The sequence below is a fragment of the Pelophylax lessonae genome, assembly GCF_965119305.1.
Source record: "Pelophylax lessonae genome assembly, chromosome: 6".
Classification (NCBI taxonomy): domain Eukaryota; kingdom Metazoa; phylum Chordata; class Amphibia; order Anura; family Ranidae; genus Pelophylax; species Pelophylax lessonae.
In genome coordinates this window covers 234,353,095-234,369,264 of record NC_138773.1, presented here as the reverse complement: position 1 = coordinate 234,369,264, position 16,170 = coordinate 234,353,095, and the positions used below count along the sequence as shown (strand labels likewise).

Genomic DNA, 16,170 nt, shown 5'->3' with positions numbered 1-16,170 from the left:
ACAGGGAACGGAGGACTCTGACCCTTAATAGAATAAGCCTGTACCACCGTTAGTCTAATCCATTTGGCAATGGTCGCGGCAGATGCAGGCAAACCCTTTCTGGGGCCATCCGTGATCACAAAAAGTGAATCCGTCTTACGGAATGATTCCGTAGCTTTCAGGTATACCCTGATTGCCCGAACCACATCTAAGGAATGCAACGCATGTTCCCGATGATGCTTGGGCTGAGGACACAAGGAAGGTAGTACAATATCTTCATTCAGATGAAAATCTGAAACCACCTTGGGAAGAAAAGATGGCTTAGGATGAAGTACTACCTTATCCCTATGAATCACTAGGTATGGTGACTGGCATGATAATGCAGCCAGTTCTGACACCCTGCGAGCAGAAGTAATAGCCACCAAGAAGGCCACCTTCTGGGATAGAGTAAGCAAGGGAATCTCCCTGATGTTTTCAAAGGGAGGTTTCTGTAGAACCGACAAAACCAAATTAAGATCCCAGGGCGGTAAGGGCGCGCGGACTGGAGGAGCCAGGTGCCGCACCCCCTGGATGAAATTCCGCACCAAGGATTTGGTAGCTAAAGGCTTCTGAAAGAAGATTGCTAATGCTGAAACTTGACCCTTGATGGTGCTCAAGGCTAGCTTCTGCTCAACCCCTTGTTGCAAAAAGGCCAATATTCGAGTCACCGAATAGGTACGTGGAGGAAATCCTAAAGATTCGCACCACGCAATATAAGTCTTCCATGTGTGATAATAGACTTTGCTGGAAGTCGCTTTCCTTGCTTTAATAAGGGTAGGAATGACTGAAGTAGACAAACCTCTGTCCTTCAGTACTTGGGTCTCAATGGCCAGGCCATTAAAACCAGCGACTGTAAAGCACGAAGGTAAATTGGTCCTTGAGACCACAGACACTCCCTGAGACGAAGTTCCCACGGAACGTCTGCGACTAACATGTCCAAGTCGGCCAGGCCGGCTTGAGGAGGCCAGCCTAGAATTTCTAGGACCACTGGCGCTGATTGGATCTGAACCAGGCGTCCCTAGAGGTATCTGGCCCCGACCATCCGAGAAAGTCTGGTCGTTTTCTGTTCCCACACATTTATCAGATACCTGATTGCTATCAGGAAGGGTGATCTTTTCTGGTTGAACCTCAGGGACCGAAGTCACCCGACTAGAGGCTACTTGGCCTATCTGGTCAACCAGATCCGATTCCTGTGAGGTATCGGGACTAATCTTAGGAAAAGGTAAAGGAAAAAATCTTTTCAGGGAACGGTAACTACCGCTTCCTGTGGTACTTAAATGTTGGAAGGGAAGAATCGCACCGGTAGTAGTGGTTGATGCTCGATCTAATGTCCTGAATACCGGTGAAAACGTCCCCCACCCTGAAACCGGGTGGGGGCGCACCTTCAGGCTGTGTACTCCTTTGCTTCGGGTTTGGCTGGGTTGGTCCCCTTCTTGAACCTTCCTGGAGGAGTCTTGCCTTTCCCGCTAGTACCAGCCGAGCGCCCTTTATGGGCGGTAAAGAAAGGTCCTCGCTTGTTGCGAGGTCCCTTAGCTTTTGCAGCCTGTGGCAAAAAAGTGCTCTTGCCCCCAGTGGCATCCTTAATGATTTCATCTAGGTTGGCTCCAAATAGACGATTCCCCTGAAAGGGGAGATTGGTCAAGGTCTTTTTGGAACCTAGGTCAGCTGACCAGCATTTTAACCACAGCACACGTCTGAGGATCACTGCTAACTTAGATGCATGCCCTAATAGGGGAGTAGTGTCCAAGGCTGCGTCACAGATAAACCGTAGCCCTTGTATGATCTGTTCCATCAAATCAGATGTCTCCTGGGGAATATCTTTTCCCCTAAGATCTTGGCGTACCATTTTCGCCCATTCCGTAAGTGTCTGGGAAACTAGACCAATAACAATTACTGGTCTAAATGCTGACCCTATCAGAGAAAAGATAGTGCGGGACTCTGCTTCTATCTTTCGATCCACCGGATCCTTAAAGGACGAAGTGTCCTCCACTGGAATAACCATGGCTTTATTCAGCCTGGAAATAGGCGGATCCACGACTGGTGGTACCGTCCATTTCTTAATGATGGATTCCTCAAACGGATAGCGTCTAGCAATACGCTTGGAAATAGTAAAGGTACGTTTAGAATGCTCCCATTCTCCTTTAATCTGATTACCAAAACATTTAGGTACAGGAAAAGCCTTCGCCGTCTTGATGGGCTTATTCGTCCCAAAAGGCCTCTCTGTTTCAGTTGCCTCTGCCGGTAAAGCCTCAAGTTTTAAGGTTTCTTGCACTGCCACAACTAGTGCGTCCACCAATGCTTCTTCCTGAATTATAGCAAGAGAAGAAGCGTCCTCCTCACTGTCTGAGGGGGCTTTACCTGGGATAACAGCCCTTGCAGAGGAACCTGCAACTGCCGTGACCATCTCTGAATCTGAGTCAGAGGTGTCAGATGGTATAGGGGTAAGCGGGGGTCGCTTCCTAGACCCCCGTCCCTGACAGGCCGCCTCCACCCGAGCCACCATAGACTCCAAAATTGCTGTAAATGACTCTATACTCTGTGCACCGGAGGGTCCCGAGGCCCCCTCGAGGGAAACAGGTGGGGGAATATGTGTGGCAGGGTCCATAATAACTCCAGTTACTTCTTGGATAATATAATTCAAAAGTAAAGAAAAAAACTTTTTTTTTTTTTTTTTTTTTTCTTTCTTTCTGACCCCCAGCGCCACAAAAAGCCCCTTAGTGTTACCTGCTTAGGGATCCCTATCGATCGAGAGAGAGAGAGATAGACCCCCAGGCTCACCACTTGATGCTCAGAGTTAAACTGCAACAGCTTACAGCGCTGTCTTGACAAACAGGAAGTCTCTTGGCTGGCTGCCCAGGAAGAAAGGAGGCGGCTCCGCCCCTCTGCACGCCTTCCGGCGCCTCCCCCAAGCTCCACGAGGTGTAGGATCACCTCAAACATGGCCGCCCCCATGCTGGAGACACGAGGCTACGCCAAAATGGCGGCTCGTGCGATCCAGCAAAAAAAATGGCGGCGGCCTAAACTGAATAGCGGTGTGCTGCAGGGCACACAACACTCTCTCTGCATGGGGATATGGCGTGGTTGGCGGTACCGGCCCTGGCGGACCGCGTGGCCGTTCGGGAGGCCTGCTATAAGCTGGAGATCTGATTTGGAAGGCAGTCTACATGTCCGTGGCTTCTGACTGGTAGGTAGCTTATACTTAATCCATAAGATTCCCAGAATGCCACAGATTACATTTTTAAAACATGTATACAATAGATTGTTAGCTCCCAAGCCAAGCCTCCTGGCTTTTGCACACATAAATCACACTCAAAGTAGGAGGATTTGTGACATGTTATAGGATAGAAAGGACTCTTTCTTACCATACAGAGAGGGGCCCGCGTTCACCACAAAACCCGTCAGGGAAAAAGGGGGAACATACTACTCACCATACCGGAACCAGGCGGGCACCAACTCCTGACAGTACCCCTCTCCACCTGGGCGGGAGGGCTGTCGACCGATACGGACGCCGTGACTCATGGTCTTTGGCGTTTCGGCGAGACGTTTAACTCGCGTGGACAGTCCTTTAATGGGACTTTGTCGCGGCCGACCCAGCGTGGAGCTATGGCCTGCACGCGCTCGTAGGCTGAACTGGGGTGACCACCGGATCTCAACATCCAGCCCGTCGCCCAGTTCAGCTTTCTTGCTTGAAGATCTCACAGGAACACTGGAGAAAAAAAGCTGTCTAAAAAATCCTTTAAGAAAAAAATCTTGCCAGGACCTAAGATCCCAGCAAGGTATCTAGGTCCTTACTCCTAACTAGACAGAAAATAACTGATTTGCTGAGGCAGAGAGAGAGAGGATATACCCTCTGGGACTGCCCCTAGGGTGTGGCCAGAGCTTTTTAATTTCCTGTCTAGTCCTGCTCCTGCGGAGGTAACATAACCCGAAGGTGGTGTATCACCGAGGACTACGTCTGTCGATGAGCGCTAGAGAAAATTGCATTTAAAAACAGCTGCATAGATATCTTGTAACATAAAAAATAAAATGAAACACACAAAATTGTATTCTATTGGGCATCTGCTAAAAAAAAAAATAAACATAATAATAATAATAATAATAGTGTGTTCGTTGATGAACAATGAAATGAATTTTATGGTAAGTACAAAAATCCCATTTTCTCTTTTGTTCGACGGAAACAGCGCTCCATAAATCATAACTAGTGGGACGTCTAAAAGCAGTGGCAAAAAGAAAGGGGTGGGGAAAATAGCCCAAAGCTAAACAGAGCCCTTAACCAGGACACAGGAGCCTTAACTGGGTCACATAAGTTCCGTCTGAAAAATAAAGACGGAACAGCCCCTCTTAAACAGCAGCTTGCAAAACTTTGGGGCCAAAAGATGCATCCGCAGCTGCCAAAGTATCTACAGTATAGAATTTTGTAAAGGTAAGCACCGATGACCAAGTGGCCTCCTTGCAAACTTGCGATATTGAAGCCTGATGATGGAAGGCACAAGGCACAAGAAGCACTGAGCGCCTGAGTAGAATGTGCCGTGGCAGGGAAAGGTGGAACCTGACCTTTAATGGAAAAGGCCTGAGTCAAGATGATAGCCGAAGAAGCGGACAGCCCATTTCTTGGTCTGTCCATAACCACAAAAAGCGAATCTGACCTCCAAAAAGACTCCGTAAGCTGCCAGATACTCCTGAATCGCTGGAACCACGTCCAAAGTATGCTAAGCAAATTCCCTGGGATGAGCCGGCTAGGGACACAAGGAAAGCAACACAATGTCCTCATTCAAATGGAAGTCAGACAACTTTGGGCAGGAATGATGGACAGGGTCGAAGAACCACTTTAACCCTATGGACCACTAGGACTGTGACAGGATAAGGCCTGCGGGCCGAGGTGAAAGCCACCAAGAATATCACCTTCTGGGACAATGTAGGCAAGAGAATCTCCGGAATGGAGGTTTCTGGAGAACCGAAAGTACTAAATTTAAATCCCATGGTGGCAAAAGAGACCGTACAGGTAGAGCCACATGTTGAACACCCTGAATGAAAGGTTAAGATCCGAGCCACAGAAAAGGTTTGAGAATGAGTGCCAATCAACTCACACCAAGAAATGTACGCTTTCCACGTATGATGCTATATCTTGTTGGAAGAGGACTTCCTCGCCTTCACCATGGTAGGGATCACGGATCCAGACAGACCTCTACCCCTCAGTAACTGGCTTTCAATAGCTAAGTCATTAAAAAGAGCAACTGTAAAGCAGGATGGCAGATCAGCCCTTGGGACAATTGGTCTTCTCTGAGAGGAAGCCCCCAAGGGACATTTACAGCCACCAGGACGGTTGGAAGATACTCGCTCTTGATTTCTTGCAGGAACTGCGGATGAAGCCTTAGCTGAGGATGATACTGGCCTTACTGTGGCCCTTGGACGCCTGCAGCGTCTGTCAGAAGACCCCGTGACCTTGTCGTATTCTCCTGTGAAACCGAACCTGCTAAAGAAGCTGCAAGTAAGACTGTGCAAACAGAACTCCATTGAAGGTGGATACCACCAGACTCAGAATCTGTATTCAAAATGGGAGAGAGAACGATCCATGCGACAGCAGCCGGTGAATCACGGCCTGTGGTCCCTGAAGTTTATGCAGAGGAAGGACCACCCTGGTCAGAAATAGAATCAGACCTTGGTAAATCAATTCCCTACAAAGGAATAGGGGGGGGACCTTAGGTAGTTCAGACATCACCTAAACCTTTGCAGGAATTAAATACGCACAAGGAGACTCAGGACCTTAAAAAACTAAAAAGGACAAGCTTTGTCCCCCTTTCTGGGTACCCCCAAAAGAAACATTTTGTGGATCTCCTTGTTGCTCACCAAAGAAGTCCATGGGGCCAGAAACCAGCGAAGATTCCCTCCAACCCAATAATGGGTGAGGGCAGGCCTTCATGCTGAAGGGGTCTTGTGTGCTGGTTCAGGGAAGCTAGCTCTAGGCTTTCCACACCAAGGTTGCTTGAACCTCTGCGGGAAGATTTAAAAGATCGATTTCCCTTATTCTCTGTCCCAGAAGCACGAGGGAATTCAAAGAAATTATCTATAGGCTGAGAAGGAGGGCCCCCATCTGCGGCGAGGCTCCTTTTTTTCTTGACTGTGGCAGGAAGGTACCTGGAGGTCACCCGCGTCCACCCCAAAGAAAACCACCAAAAGGGGAGAGGGGGGACTGTACTTACCCTACCATGGTGCAGGTAACGCTCCAAACAGAACTCCTCCCCACCGAAGTAGGGGGGCTGTTGGCCAAGGGACCGCTGCGACTCAGACCCAAGCCTGGTCATATGCAACCCTGTGAGCCGTTTAACTCGCGGGCCAGCCTCTGTCCGTGAGGCTATGCTGTGGCTGACCCTGCACATAGCTGCAGTTTGCACATGCTCGCTGGCGGGGACCAAGACTATCCAGCCTTTCTCCCAGTCGGGCAGTTGATTGTAGATCTCCGGAGAGAAAAAACAAAAAAGATGTAAGGAAGGAGAAAAGTGCTAGGACCAGGGATCTCAGCCGGGAGACTAGGTCATGACTAGACAGATTAAAACTGATTACCTAGAGCAGAGAAGGGGTTATATACCAGCTGAGGACGGCCCATGGGCATAGCCAGGCATTTTTTGTTCTGCCTAGTCCTATTCCTGGAGGAAGCAATATAACCCACTACTTATAGCAGGGGGGGGGGGGGGGGGGGGAGTACCGCGCTTTAAAGGTGCTTGGTGAAAATTATATAAATCATATGAAAATTACTGTATGAAGGTACCTAAGTGCTTCTATATATGATGTGTCACTAATATCCATATATCCATACGTGCATCACAACATCATTAATAAAATGAATAAAAATAATCAATAATAATAAGTAATTAAACTGCTCTTCAATACACAAATAATCTCTAATGAGTGATACACTGATAAAAATATGAATAATAAAATATAGTGCTTTTAAATCCACAATAAAAAATACCTTTTCACACCAGCAGTATAAAGTGGTCTTATGACTTCTATTAGTGTCTGGCCGAGCACTGGTTAAAGCTTGTAGGAGATTTCATTCTCCTCTGACTATCCTATGAGGCTGCATGACCCCTGATTGTCTGGACAGTGCTGATAACCTGCACATTTGAAAAATTAACCTGACACAAACTGAACCATCATTGTAAACTATGAGGCTCCATTCACACCTGACCATATTCAGGCATTTTTTCAGGCGTTTGGAGGCAGGCATTGACATTAACAAAAAAGCAGCTCATGTACTTTGTTGAGCTTCATGCGACAAAACACTCATATGTGAACAGGGCCCATACATAGAAATTAAAGGGATTTTGCTTGTTGGGCGTTTTAAGACTTCAGAGATGAGTGTTTTACTAGCTAAAAATGCTCAGGTGTGAACAGGGCCTTAGACAGATCAAGTAAAAAAAAAAAAAAAAAGACCTTTAGAAATTTAAAAAAAAAAAAAAAAAATGCATCAGTTTTGCTAGTTTTTCCCATGACTACACCTAGTGCACATTCAGTGCCAGCAATGGTCTATGTGAATAATTAACGCTGCTTGCATAGCAAGTTAACACAATCTCATCTTAAAAACTGGTATGAAACAAACTCAATCCAGCTTCCTCTCAGCTGCTTCAATCTTATCTCACTTACCAGATATGTCCGAATACTCCTCCGCATTGAAGGTTAGCTCATTCTCAGTGGGCAGATTTACAAAGGCTTTCATTGCTGGAAAATAAGCTATGTGACCATTGCTAACTTGCCTCAGTAGTGTTTCCAAATACCTTAAAGAAAATAGAATACGATAAGTTTAACAAGGGTAATTCTCGCACATTAAAGTAGATTTCCAGTGGAAATTCAACATGGGTTATCACAACTGGGTTGTCTACAAATGGAACTGTATTACACCCCATTAGAAAATTATGAATTGTACAAATAAAACGAAAGAACGCAAAAAAAAAAATTGAATTTTTGACTTACCATAAAATCCATTTCTCTGATGTTCATTGACGAACACAGCTCCTGATCTTCTTAACCATTGGGACATCCCAAAACTGTGTTAAACATGAGGGGTGGGAACAGCAAAAAAAAGAAAAACCCAAGGCTAACTATAGCCAACCAGGTAAAGAGGAGCTCAACCAAAACAACTGTAGCTTACCTGAGAAAAAAAAAACACCCTTTAAAGAGGACCAGGTCGTCTAAACAGCAGCTTGCAAAACCTTGCGGCCAAAAGAAGCAACCGCAGGTGCCAACACATCCACTTTAATGAACTTTGTGAAAGTGTGCACCGACTAGCGAGTGTCCGCCTTGCAAATCTACGTCACTGACTCCTGATGACAGAAGGCCCAGGAGGCACTGAGCGCCCGAGTAGAGTGCGCCTTGAAAGGAAAAGGAGGAACCTGACCCTTGATGGAATAGGCCTGAATCACCGTCTGTCTGATCCATCTGAAAAATGGTCGCAGGGAAAGTGGGCAACCCTTTCCGAGGTCCATTCGTAAGCACAACTAGTGAGTCTTACTTCCTAAAAGACTCTGTAGCTGCCAGGTACACCCTAATTGCCCAGACCACATCCAAGGCATGCAAACCAATTCCCTCGGATGTTTTGGCCTGGGGCACAGGAAAGGCAACACAAAGTCTTCATTCAAATGAAAAACAGAGACAACCTTGGGAGGAACGACGGAGGGGGACGGAAGAACCACCTTATCTCGGTGAACCACCAAGTAAGGTGAACAACAGGATAACCCCGCCAATTCAGACACCCTGCGCGCAGAGGTGATAGCCACCAAGAAGGCCACCTTCTGGGACAGCTTAAGCAGGGGAATCTCTGGAAGATTCTCAAAAGGAGGCTTCTGGAGGACTGAGTGCACCAAATTGAGGTCCCAAGGGGGCAACGGAGACCGCGTTGGAGTGACCAAGTGCCTAACTCCCTGAAGAAAAGTATGCACCAGGGAGTATGTGGCCAATTGCCGTTGAAAGAAGATCACTAAGGCAGACACCTGGCAGACACCTGACCATTGATAGTACTCAAGGCCAGTTTCTGCTTAACCCCCCCGTTGAAGGAAGGTCAGGATCTGAGCCACTGAGAAACAGCAAGGATGAACCTCAAGAGACTCACATCACGCAATATACAACTTCCATGTATGATGTTAGATCTTCCTAGAAGTGGATTTCCTAGATTTTAACAGCGTTTGAATCACCGACTCAGACAAACCTCTATCCATCAGCATCTGGCATTCAACAGCCAAGTCATCAAAGCCAGCGACTATAAAGCAGGATGGAAGATTGGTCCTTGGGACAGCAGATCCTTCCTGAGAGGAAGGTTCCAAGGGACGTCGGTGACCAGCCGCACCAGATTGCCGTACCTAGCCCGGCGAGGCTAGTCCAGGGCCACTAAGATGACCGGAATCCCTTTCTGCCTTGATCCTGCGTAAAAGTCTTGGCAGAAGCTGGAGAGGAAGGAAGGCGTAAATTGGACAATACTGACACCACAGGGCCGCCAGCACGTCCGTGGCATCCACCCGTGGTCAAGCTACAAATCTCTGATTCTTCTGTTGAGCCGAGACGCCCCACCAAAGACACAACTGATTAAACACCCCCGTATGAAGGGACCACTCCCTTTGGTCGAACGCCTGCCGACTGAGGCAATCCACCTGCCAGTTTTCCATCCAGGGAATGTGGACAGCAGAGAGACTGGGACTAACCATTCTGCTCACCTTAGAATGCTAGCTACCTCCAGAGCCGCCAGGACACTTATTGTGCCCCCCTGGTGATTGACATAAGCCACGGCCGTGGCATTGTCAGATTGAATGCACACTGGACATCCCTGAAGACGATCCGTCCAATGGTCCAGACACAGTCTGATCGCTGGGAGTTCCAAGACATTCATTGGTAATCTGGACTCTTCAAGTGTCCAGAGACCCTGAGCAGAATTATTGCCGAGGACGCCTCCCCAGCCGGACAGGTTGGCATCCGTGGTAAACACTGTCCAAGACAAGAGAGGAAGGATTTGCCCAGCCGAAGCGCCGGAGAACGAAGTAACCATATCAGGGACTCCTTTGTTCCGCCGGATCTGATTGTCCAGAGACTGGAGTCTTGTCCCATTTGGCCAGAATCTCCCTTTGCAGGGACCTTGTATGGAACTGTGCAAACTGAACTGCCGCGAAGGTAGACACCATCAGGCCCAGTACCCGCATGCAAGTTCAGAGGGATGACTATCTGCTGGACAGCAGGGGACGAATTGCAGCCTGCAACTTTTGGAGTTTGTCCAAAGGAAGGAGCACTCTGGCTAAGGCCGAGTCCAGAGTCAGGCCCAGATAGTCCAGCTTTATGGATGGAACCAGAGCAGACTTCTGAAAGTTCAGAATCCAGCCAAACTCCCTCAGAGTTCGTATGGTGATTTCCAGGTTTTCCACCAGAGCAGCAGGAGACTCCGCTCGCAGAAGGAGGTCATCCAAGTAGCCCAGTACCGCGATCCCCGGTTGGCCCAACAATACTAACAACAATACTATCACTTTCGTGAATACCGGAGGAGTAGAGGCAAGACCAAAGGGCAACGCCACAAACTGACAATGCTCCTCTCCCACGGCAAAGCGTAAAAAGCACTGGTGACCGGAACATATTGGAATGCGAAGGCAAGCATCCTTGATGTCGAGAGGTAAAATCCCCCTGATGCAGGGATGCCACCACCATGCGCATGGACTCCATCCTGAACTTCTGCACCTGCACAAAGCAGCTCAGCGTCTTGAGGTCCAGGATTGGACACACCTTGCCTTCCTTCTTGGGAACTGTGAAGAGGTTTGAGTAAAAACCCTGAAAACTTTCTTAAGTCAGAACCGGAACAATCACCCCTTGAAGCAACAGGTCTTGTACCGCCCCAAAACAAGACCCTGAAAGCGGCCTGGGGAAAGGCGCATTGGAAGGAAAGAACCTTGCCGTTGAACAAGAGCGAAACTCGATATAAGACCCACTTTTGTCTTGTACCAGGGAAGTCCACAGGTCCAGAACCCAGCGAAGACACCCCTCCACCCCCGATACGAGTGAGGATGCATCTTCATGCTAAAGGAGCCTTGTCCATGGGCCTGGAGAAGCCCGCTCTCGGATTGCCAGACCAGGTTAGTTTAGATCCTCCAGAGAAAGCCCTGAAAGGCTTCGAGCCTTGTAAGTCGGCCCTGAGGGACGAAAAAATGTATGTGTCGAGGAGGACTCCCGTCTACAACAAGGTTCCTTGACCTTAGTAGCCTGCGGAAGAAAGGTACTCTTTCCCCTGTGAGACCTTTAATGATGTCATCCAGGGTAGCTCCAAACAGGAGATCTTGAAAGGGGAGATCAGTCAAGGTCTTTTTAGAAGTCTTGTTCGCAGACCAGCATATAAGCCAAAAACACGCCGAAGGACGACTGCCGAAACAGAGAGCTGAGCCACTAGGGGAGCCGCATCCAAAGAGGCATCACAGATAAACTGCAGCCCCTGGACCAGCTGGTCTGCCAGCTCAGTAAAGGCAGGGGGGAGCTGTTCTCCCTGCAGGTGCCACCGTAAAAGCTTAGCCCATTCGGTCAGTCTGCGACAACAGGGCAATGGTGAATATTGGCCTCGGTGTCGAACCAGCCAGGGTGTACATATTGCTGGCCACAGTCTCCGCCTTCCTGTCAGCCGGGTCCTTAAAGGCCGGGACTCTTCAAATAGAGTCATGGTTGTCTTGTTCAATCTGGAAACCGGAGGGTCTACCACCGTTGGAACAGTCCACTTCTTAATAAAGGGACTCCTCATAGGGGTATTGCCTAGTAAAGCGCTTAGTGACCCCAAGGGAACGCATTGGTCGCCCCCACGCTTTATCGACAATTCTGTCAAAATGGGCGAGAAAGAAAACCTTTGCCGCTCTGGATAGCTTGTGAGTGCCAAAGGGAACCTGAGCCTCGATCGCAGCTGCGTCCTCCATCTTCAATTTATCATGCCCAGATACAATCAGTGCCTCCACCAGTGCCTTTTTGTGCATGGCTGCAGATGTGGAGGAATCATTCTATGAGGATTCCAGGCGGGTGGTCGCAGACCCAGCAAGGAGACCCACGTCCGTGGTGGCCAAATCAGATTCAGGATCTGATGAGACAGATGAGGCCGGGGAAAGCGGAGGGGTGCTTTTTGATAGTCTGATGTCCGAAAGTCACCTTCACTCGGGACACAAAGGACTCCAGGAGCATCGATGGATGGTTTGGACCCGGAGGGTTTCGCAGCCTCAGAGAAGGGATCAGGTGGGGAGATGTTCTCCAAAGACTTCATGAGTCACCAGGGGGACCCCACAAAAAGTGTAAAACACTGCAAAGAGTTACCAGGCACCAAGCAAGCCTCAGCAGGGAGGGAGATGATCGTGCCAGACTCACCACCAAGAAGAAACAGGCACCTGCAGCACCAGGATAATCTACACCCCACGCGCGGGGATCGGGTAATAAAAAGATCCAGGGGTCAGCACCAGGGGATGAGGAGGGGCTCCCACTGCCAAAAATCGCCGCCAACAGGGCTCCACTGTCATGGTCGCTGCTATTTTCATTGACAAACATGGCCGCTGTGCATAGAGCCCACAGGTTCCACTGTCATGGCCGCTGCTATTTTCATTTACAAACATGGCCGCTGTGCATAGAGCCCACAGGTTATCGCAAAATGGCAGCCCCACGAGGCTCTCCCAGGGACCCTAGAGGGATCCCTAGGCCTCAAGGACAGGGAGAGAGCCCCCAGCAGGTTTAACCCCCGCCCCCCCCCCGATCGTCCTTTCGCCGGCGGTGCAACCTCCCAATCTCCAGTAAAGCGCCCTGCCCCCACTCCAGGTGGTGGACCAGACCACCCACACAGCCCCAGCATAAAAGGGGGGGGGGGGGGGGAGTAGGATAGGGGGACAGATGAAGGGGGATGCCTGACGGAAACGAGGAGAACCCAGGGGTCCGACCGTCCCAAGAAGGGGCCCACGTCCACCCCAAAACACTCCAGGACGACAGGAGGAAAAGCTATTCACCATATTAGGAACCAGGCGGGCACTGCTCCAGACAGAACCTCCTCGCCATCAAAATGGGGAGGGGGGGCTGTCGGCCTGAAGGAAAACTGACTCGGGCTGAGACCCAGTCATATGCGATCTCACAAGATGTGTAACTCGCAGGCCAGCCCCCGTCTGGTGGGGCTAGGACTTGGCTCACCTAGTGTAGAGCTGAGGTCTGTGCGCGCTTGCTGACCACTGGATCTAGATTATCCAGCCTTTCGCATAGTCTGGCAGTTGAATGTAGAACTCACAGGAAAAAAAACAGGAGAAAAACTTCTATCTAAAAAGAAAAAATTGCCAGGACCAGAGGAACTAGGTCCTTACTACTGACTAAGTACCTATAGCAGAGAGAGTGAGTATACCCCCCTGGGACTGACCATAGGTGTAGCCAGACTTTTTTCTGCCTAGAGTCCTACTCCTGTAGGGGGGTAGTATAACCCAATGGTTAAGAAGAGCAGGAGCTGTGTCCATCAATGAACGAAAGAGAATTGCATTTTAACACATTCAGACCTGTGTATCCAGGGTGGGTTCACCAGACTCTGGGGCGGGTTCAAAAGAGAATGCGGGTAGTGAGCACAGCTGCTGGGAAAGGGGAAGGGTGGCGCCTTGTGTTTTTACAACACAAGGCACGGTTTCCACCTTTTTTTTTACAAAAAAAAAAAAAAAAAAAAACTTTAATTGAAAGTCACAAAGGGACATTCAATTAATTTCTATAAATGGCAGCTTAGCTGCCATGCACAAAAACACAAGTCACACCAGAGAGTGGTGTGTGGTGCGGCAAAAATGTATAGGTGTTGGATTTTTCTGGACTGCTCCGCCCCGCAGCTCATAGTTGCATGGATGTGCCAGTGAGGCACACAAAAAAAAACATTGTTTTGTGTGCCCTTGCATAGGAAAAATGCAGCTCTCCAGTGAGGCGGCCCTAAAGCAAATCTGGCCATTCCTTTAGTGGTTCCCATCTAACAGTACCTAAAGCAGAAGAAAAGATCATGTACATGTTTTGTTGCTACCACTCATGTCACAAACTCTGGGGAAATCCCTAAATAGTAGCCAAGAAATTTGCATAAAAATCCACAGTACTTTCCTTTTCCTCCTCCGTCTATTCCTCCTATCCACATTAGCTAGAACCTTGTCCTCCTCAGTCTATTCCTCCTATCCACATTAGCTAGAACTATGTATTCTATTGCCTGACCTCAGCCAGGCAAGTGGGAGGGCAGTGACTTCATCCACTTGGGTAAACTCAGACACTGGAGCTTAAACAGAGTAGACTCCTGTCGTGGGTAGGTGCAAAGAAGCATAACTAGATAGGTGGGTGTATCAGGAGGCACCATGACTTTTCCCTGAATAGGTAGGTGACCATGCCTCTTTAGGGAAGATGACGCAACTACTTCAACCCACCTTTTTTTTTTTTTTAAATGTTGAATGAACTTTACCTTGAAAACATTGAATAAACTTTAAATTAACATTTAACAGATGTTAACATTACTATTTGTTGCATGTACAGTATTTCAAAATTATTAGTGCAGATATCTCCATTTCTATTGTATGCTCCAGTATAGATGTTTTCGATGGTTCCTTGGATTTCACTTTGCATATTACATTTTTAAGGTTTATATTTCCCACATTTCTTGTATTTATCTTAGGCAACATATGTATGTAATATTTGTTAGACGTCTATGCCATTACTTTATGAAATAATCCTTTTAACAATGAGATACAAATTTTCCTGTACTGCTAAAATACATAAAAAAACAAAAAAAAAAAACCACAAAGCTGAAACAAGATTGGAATTGTCAATTAGATAATGTAGAACATGTAGAAGAAAAAGCACTGCATACAAAAACCTTATCCCCTTTACTTCTGCCTTGTACACAAAATATTCCCATTTTGAGATTTTTGAGAAAGGTTGAAAAGCTGACATTTGTTGAAAAGACCTCAGAAGAGGAATACACAATTAAAGTTACACATCAAAAAGGCATCCATAGACTTCAAAATCTGTCAGTGTGAGTACTTACCAATTAGTATACAAACTGGTGATTGTTGGCTCTCCATGGCTGTCTAGATGTTGTGTTTGTTGAAGCAGAACATTGTTGAAAACCCTTGTGATGTCAATCTGCACATAATTTTCTATTGACTGGAGCACAGTCATGTAGGCTCTTACGCTAGTTAATAGCTCTGAGGGTTTTGCAATCTCTTGTGTGGCCTGATTGTACATGGTCATGCCAACAATAGACCTGAGTGGTGGACAACAAATGAAAATATTAGCTAAATCTCTACAGCAGGAATGCCAAAATCCAAACACAACAGGAGGGAAAAGACATAGCTTGCCGTTCAGAAGGCCGCATTAATAAAAACTGCTCCTTCTAAGTTTTACTTCATTTAACCATGTAGAGCATGTTAACCTCTTAGTATACTTGCAGTAGTAAATATCAAAAACGTTGATCCACAGATGCCACCTCTAGTGTTAGCTGATGGCATCTACTGCGACAAAGCGAGGATATAAACAAAAATCTTCTAGGCTGGAGGTCCCAGTGCTAGAAACTCCCTTTAGGAAAACAGGAACCCCCCTTGCAATTCACGTTATTGTGCAGGATGTAAATAAATTATAAGTGCTAAAAGTGATCCGGAGGCTAGGCTATGAACATTGATGCGTTTATACATCTTTAAAAAGATACTGTCACCTTGACCAGGTAGGGAAGAAAAATGTGTCCCCCTTCAAAGACACAGAGCACTCCCTCCCCCCTCCCACACTTATCTTACTTGTGCTCCTTTCTTTCTTTTTTTTTTTTAAACTGGCACTAAAATCATAAATGTTAACAACCAGGGAGAACAGCGACATCACAACATCCGTCATGTGACTGTGCTCATGCCTTGCAACCGACTGCTAAATACGAGCAGTCAGGGTAGGTGATGCAATGCTTCATACCAGTTAGCAGTGTCAGCTGTGATAGAGGAAGGAGCACTGTCAACGTTACAATAAAATAGTCGGGGAGGGTACCCACTGTTAATTCACCATGGTGATGATAAGTACCTCTTTAACAATATGTAAATGGGTGTGAAAGCAATCCCTCACTGACTTCAATAGCTGCAAGTACCATGGAGGATTTCATCCTCAAATTTTAAAGCACAAGCATTTAAAAAA

The 16,170-nt window shown here is 47.5% G+C and overlaps 1 protein-coding gene across 4 annotated transcripts in view; it reads right to left on the bottom strand.

Moving 5' to 3' along the window:
• The window catches only part of NCKAP1 (NCK associated protein 1), a 248,857-nt gene that overhangs the window by 52,788 nt on the left and 179,899 nt on the right, over positions 1-16,170 (bottom strand). For all 4 annotated transcript variants that reach the window (XM_082260288.1, XM_082260289.1, XM_082260290.1 and 1 more), the window contains 2 exons: positions 15,044-15,262; positions 7,663-7,793 (listed from right to left, as the gene is read on the bottom strand). In XM_082260288.1, the coding sequence (XP_082116414.1) occupies positions 7,663-7,793; positions 15,044-15,262 (350 nt within the window). The remainder of the gene's footprint in view (positions 1-7,662; positions 7,794-15,043; positions 15,263-16,170) is intronic.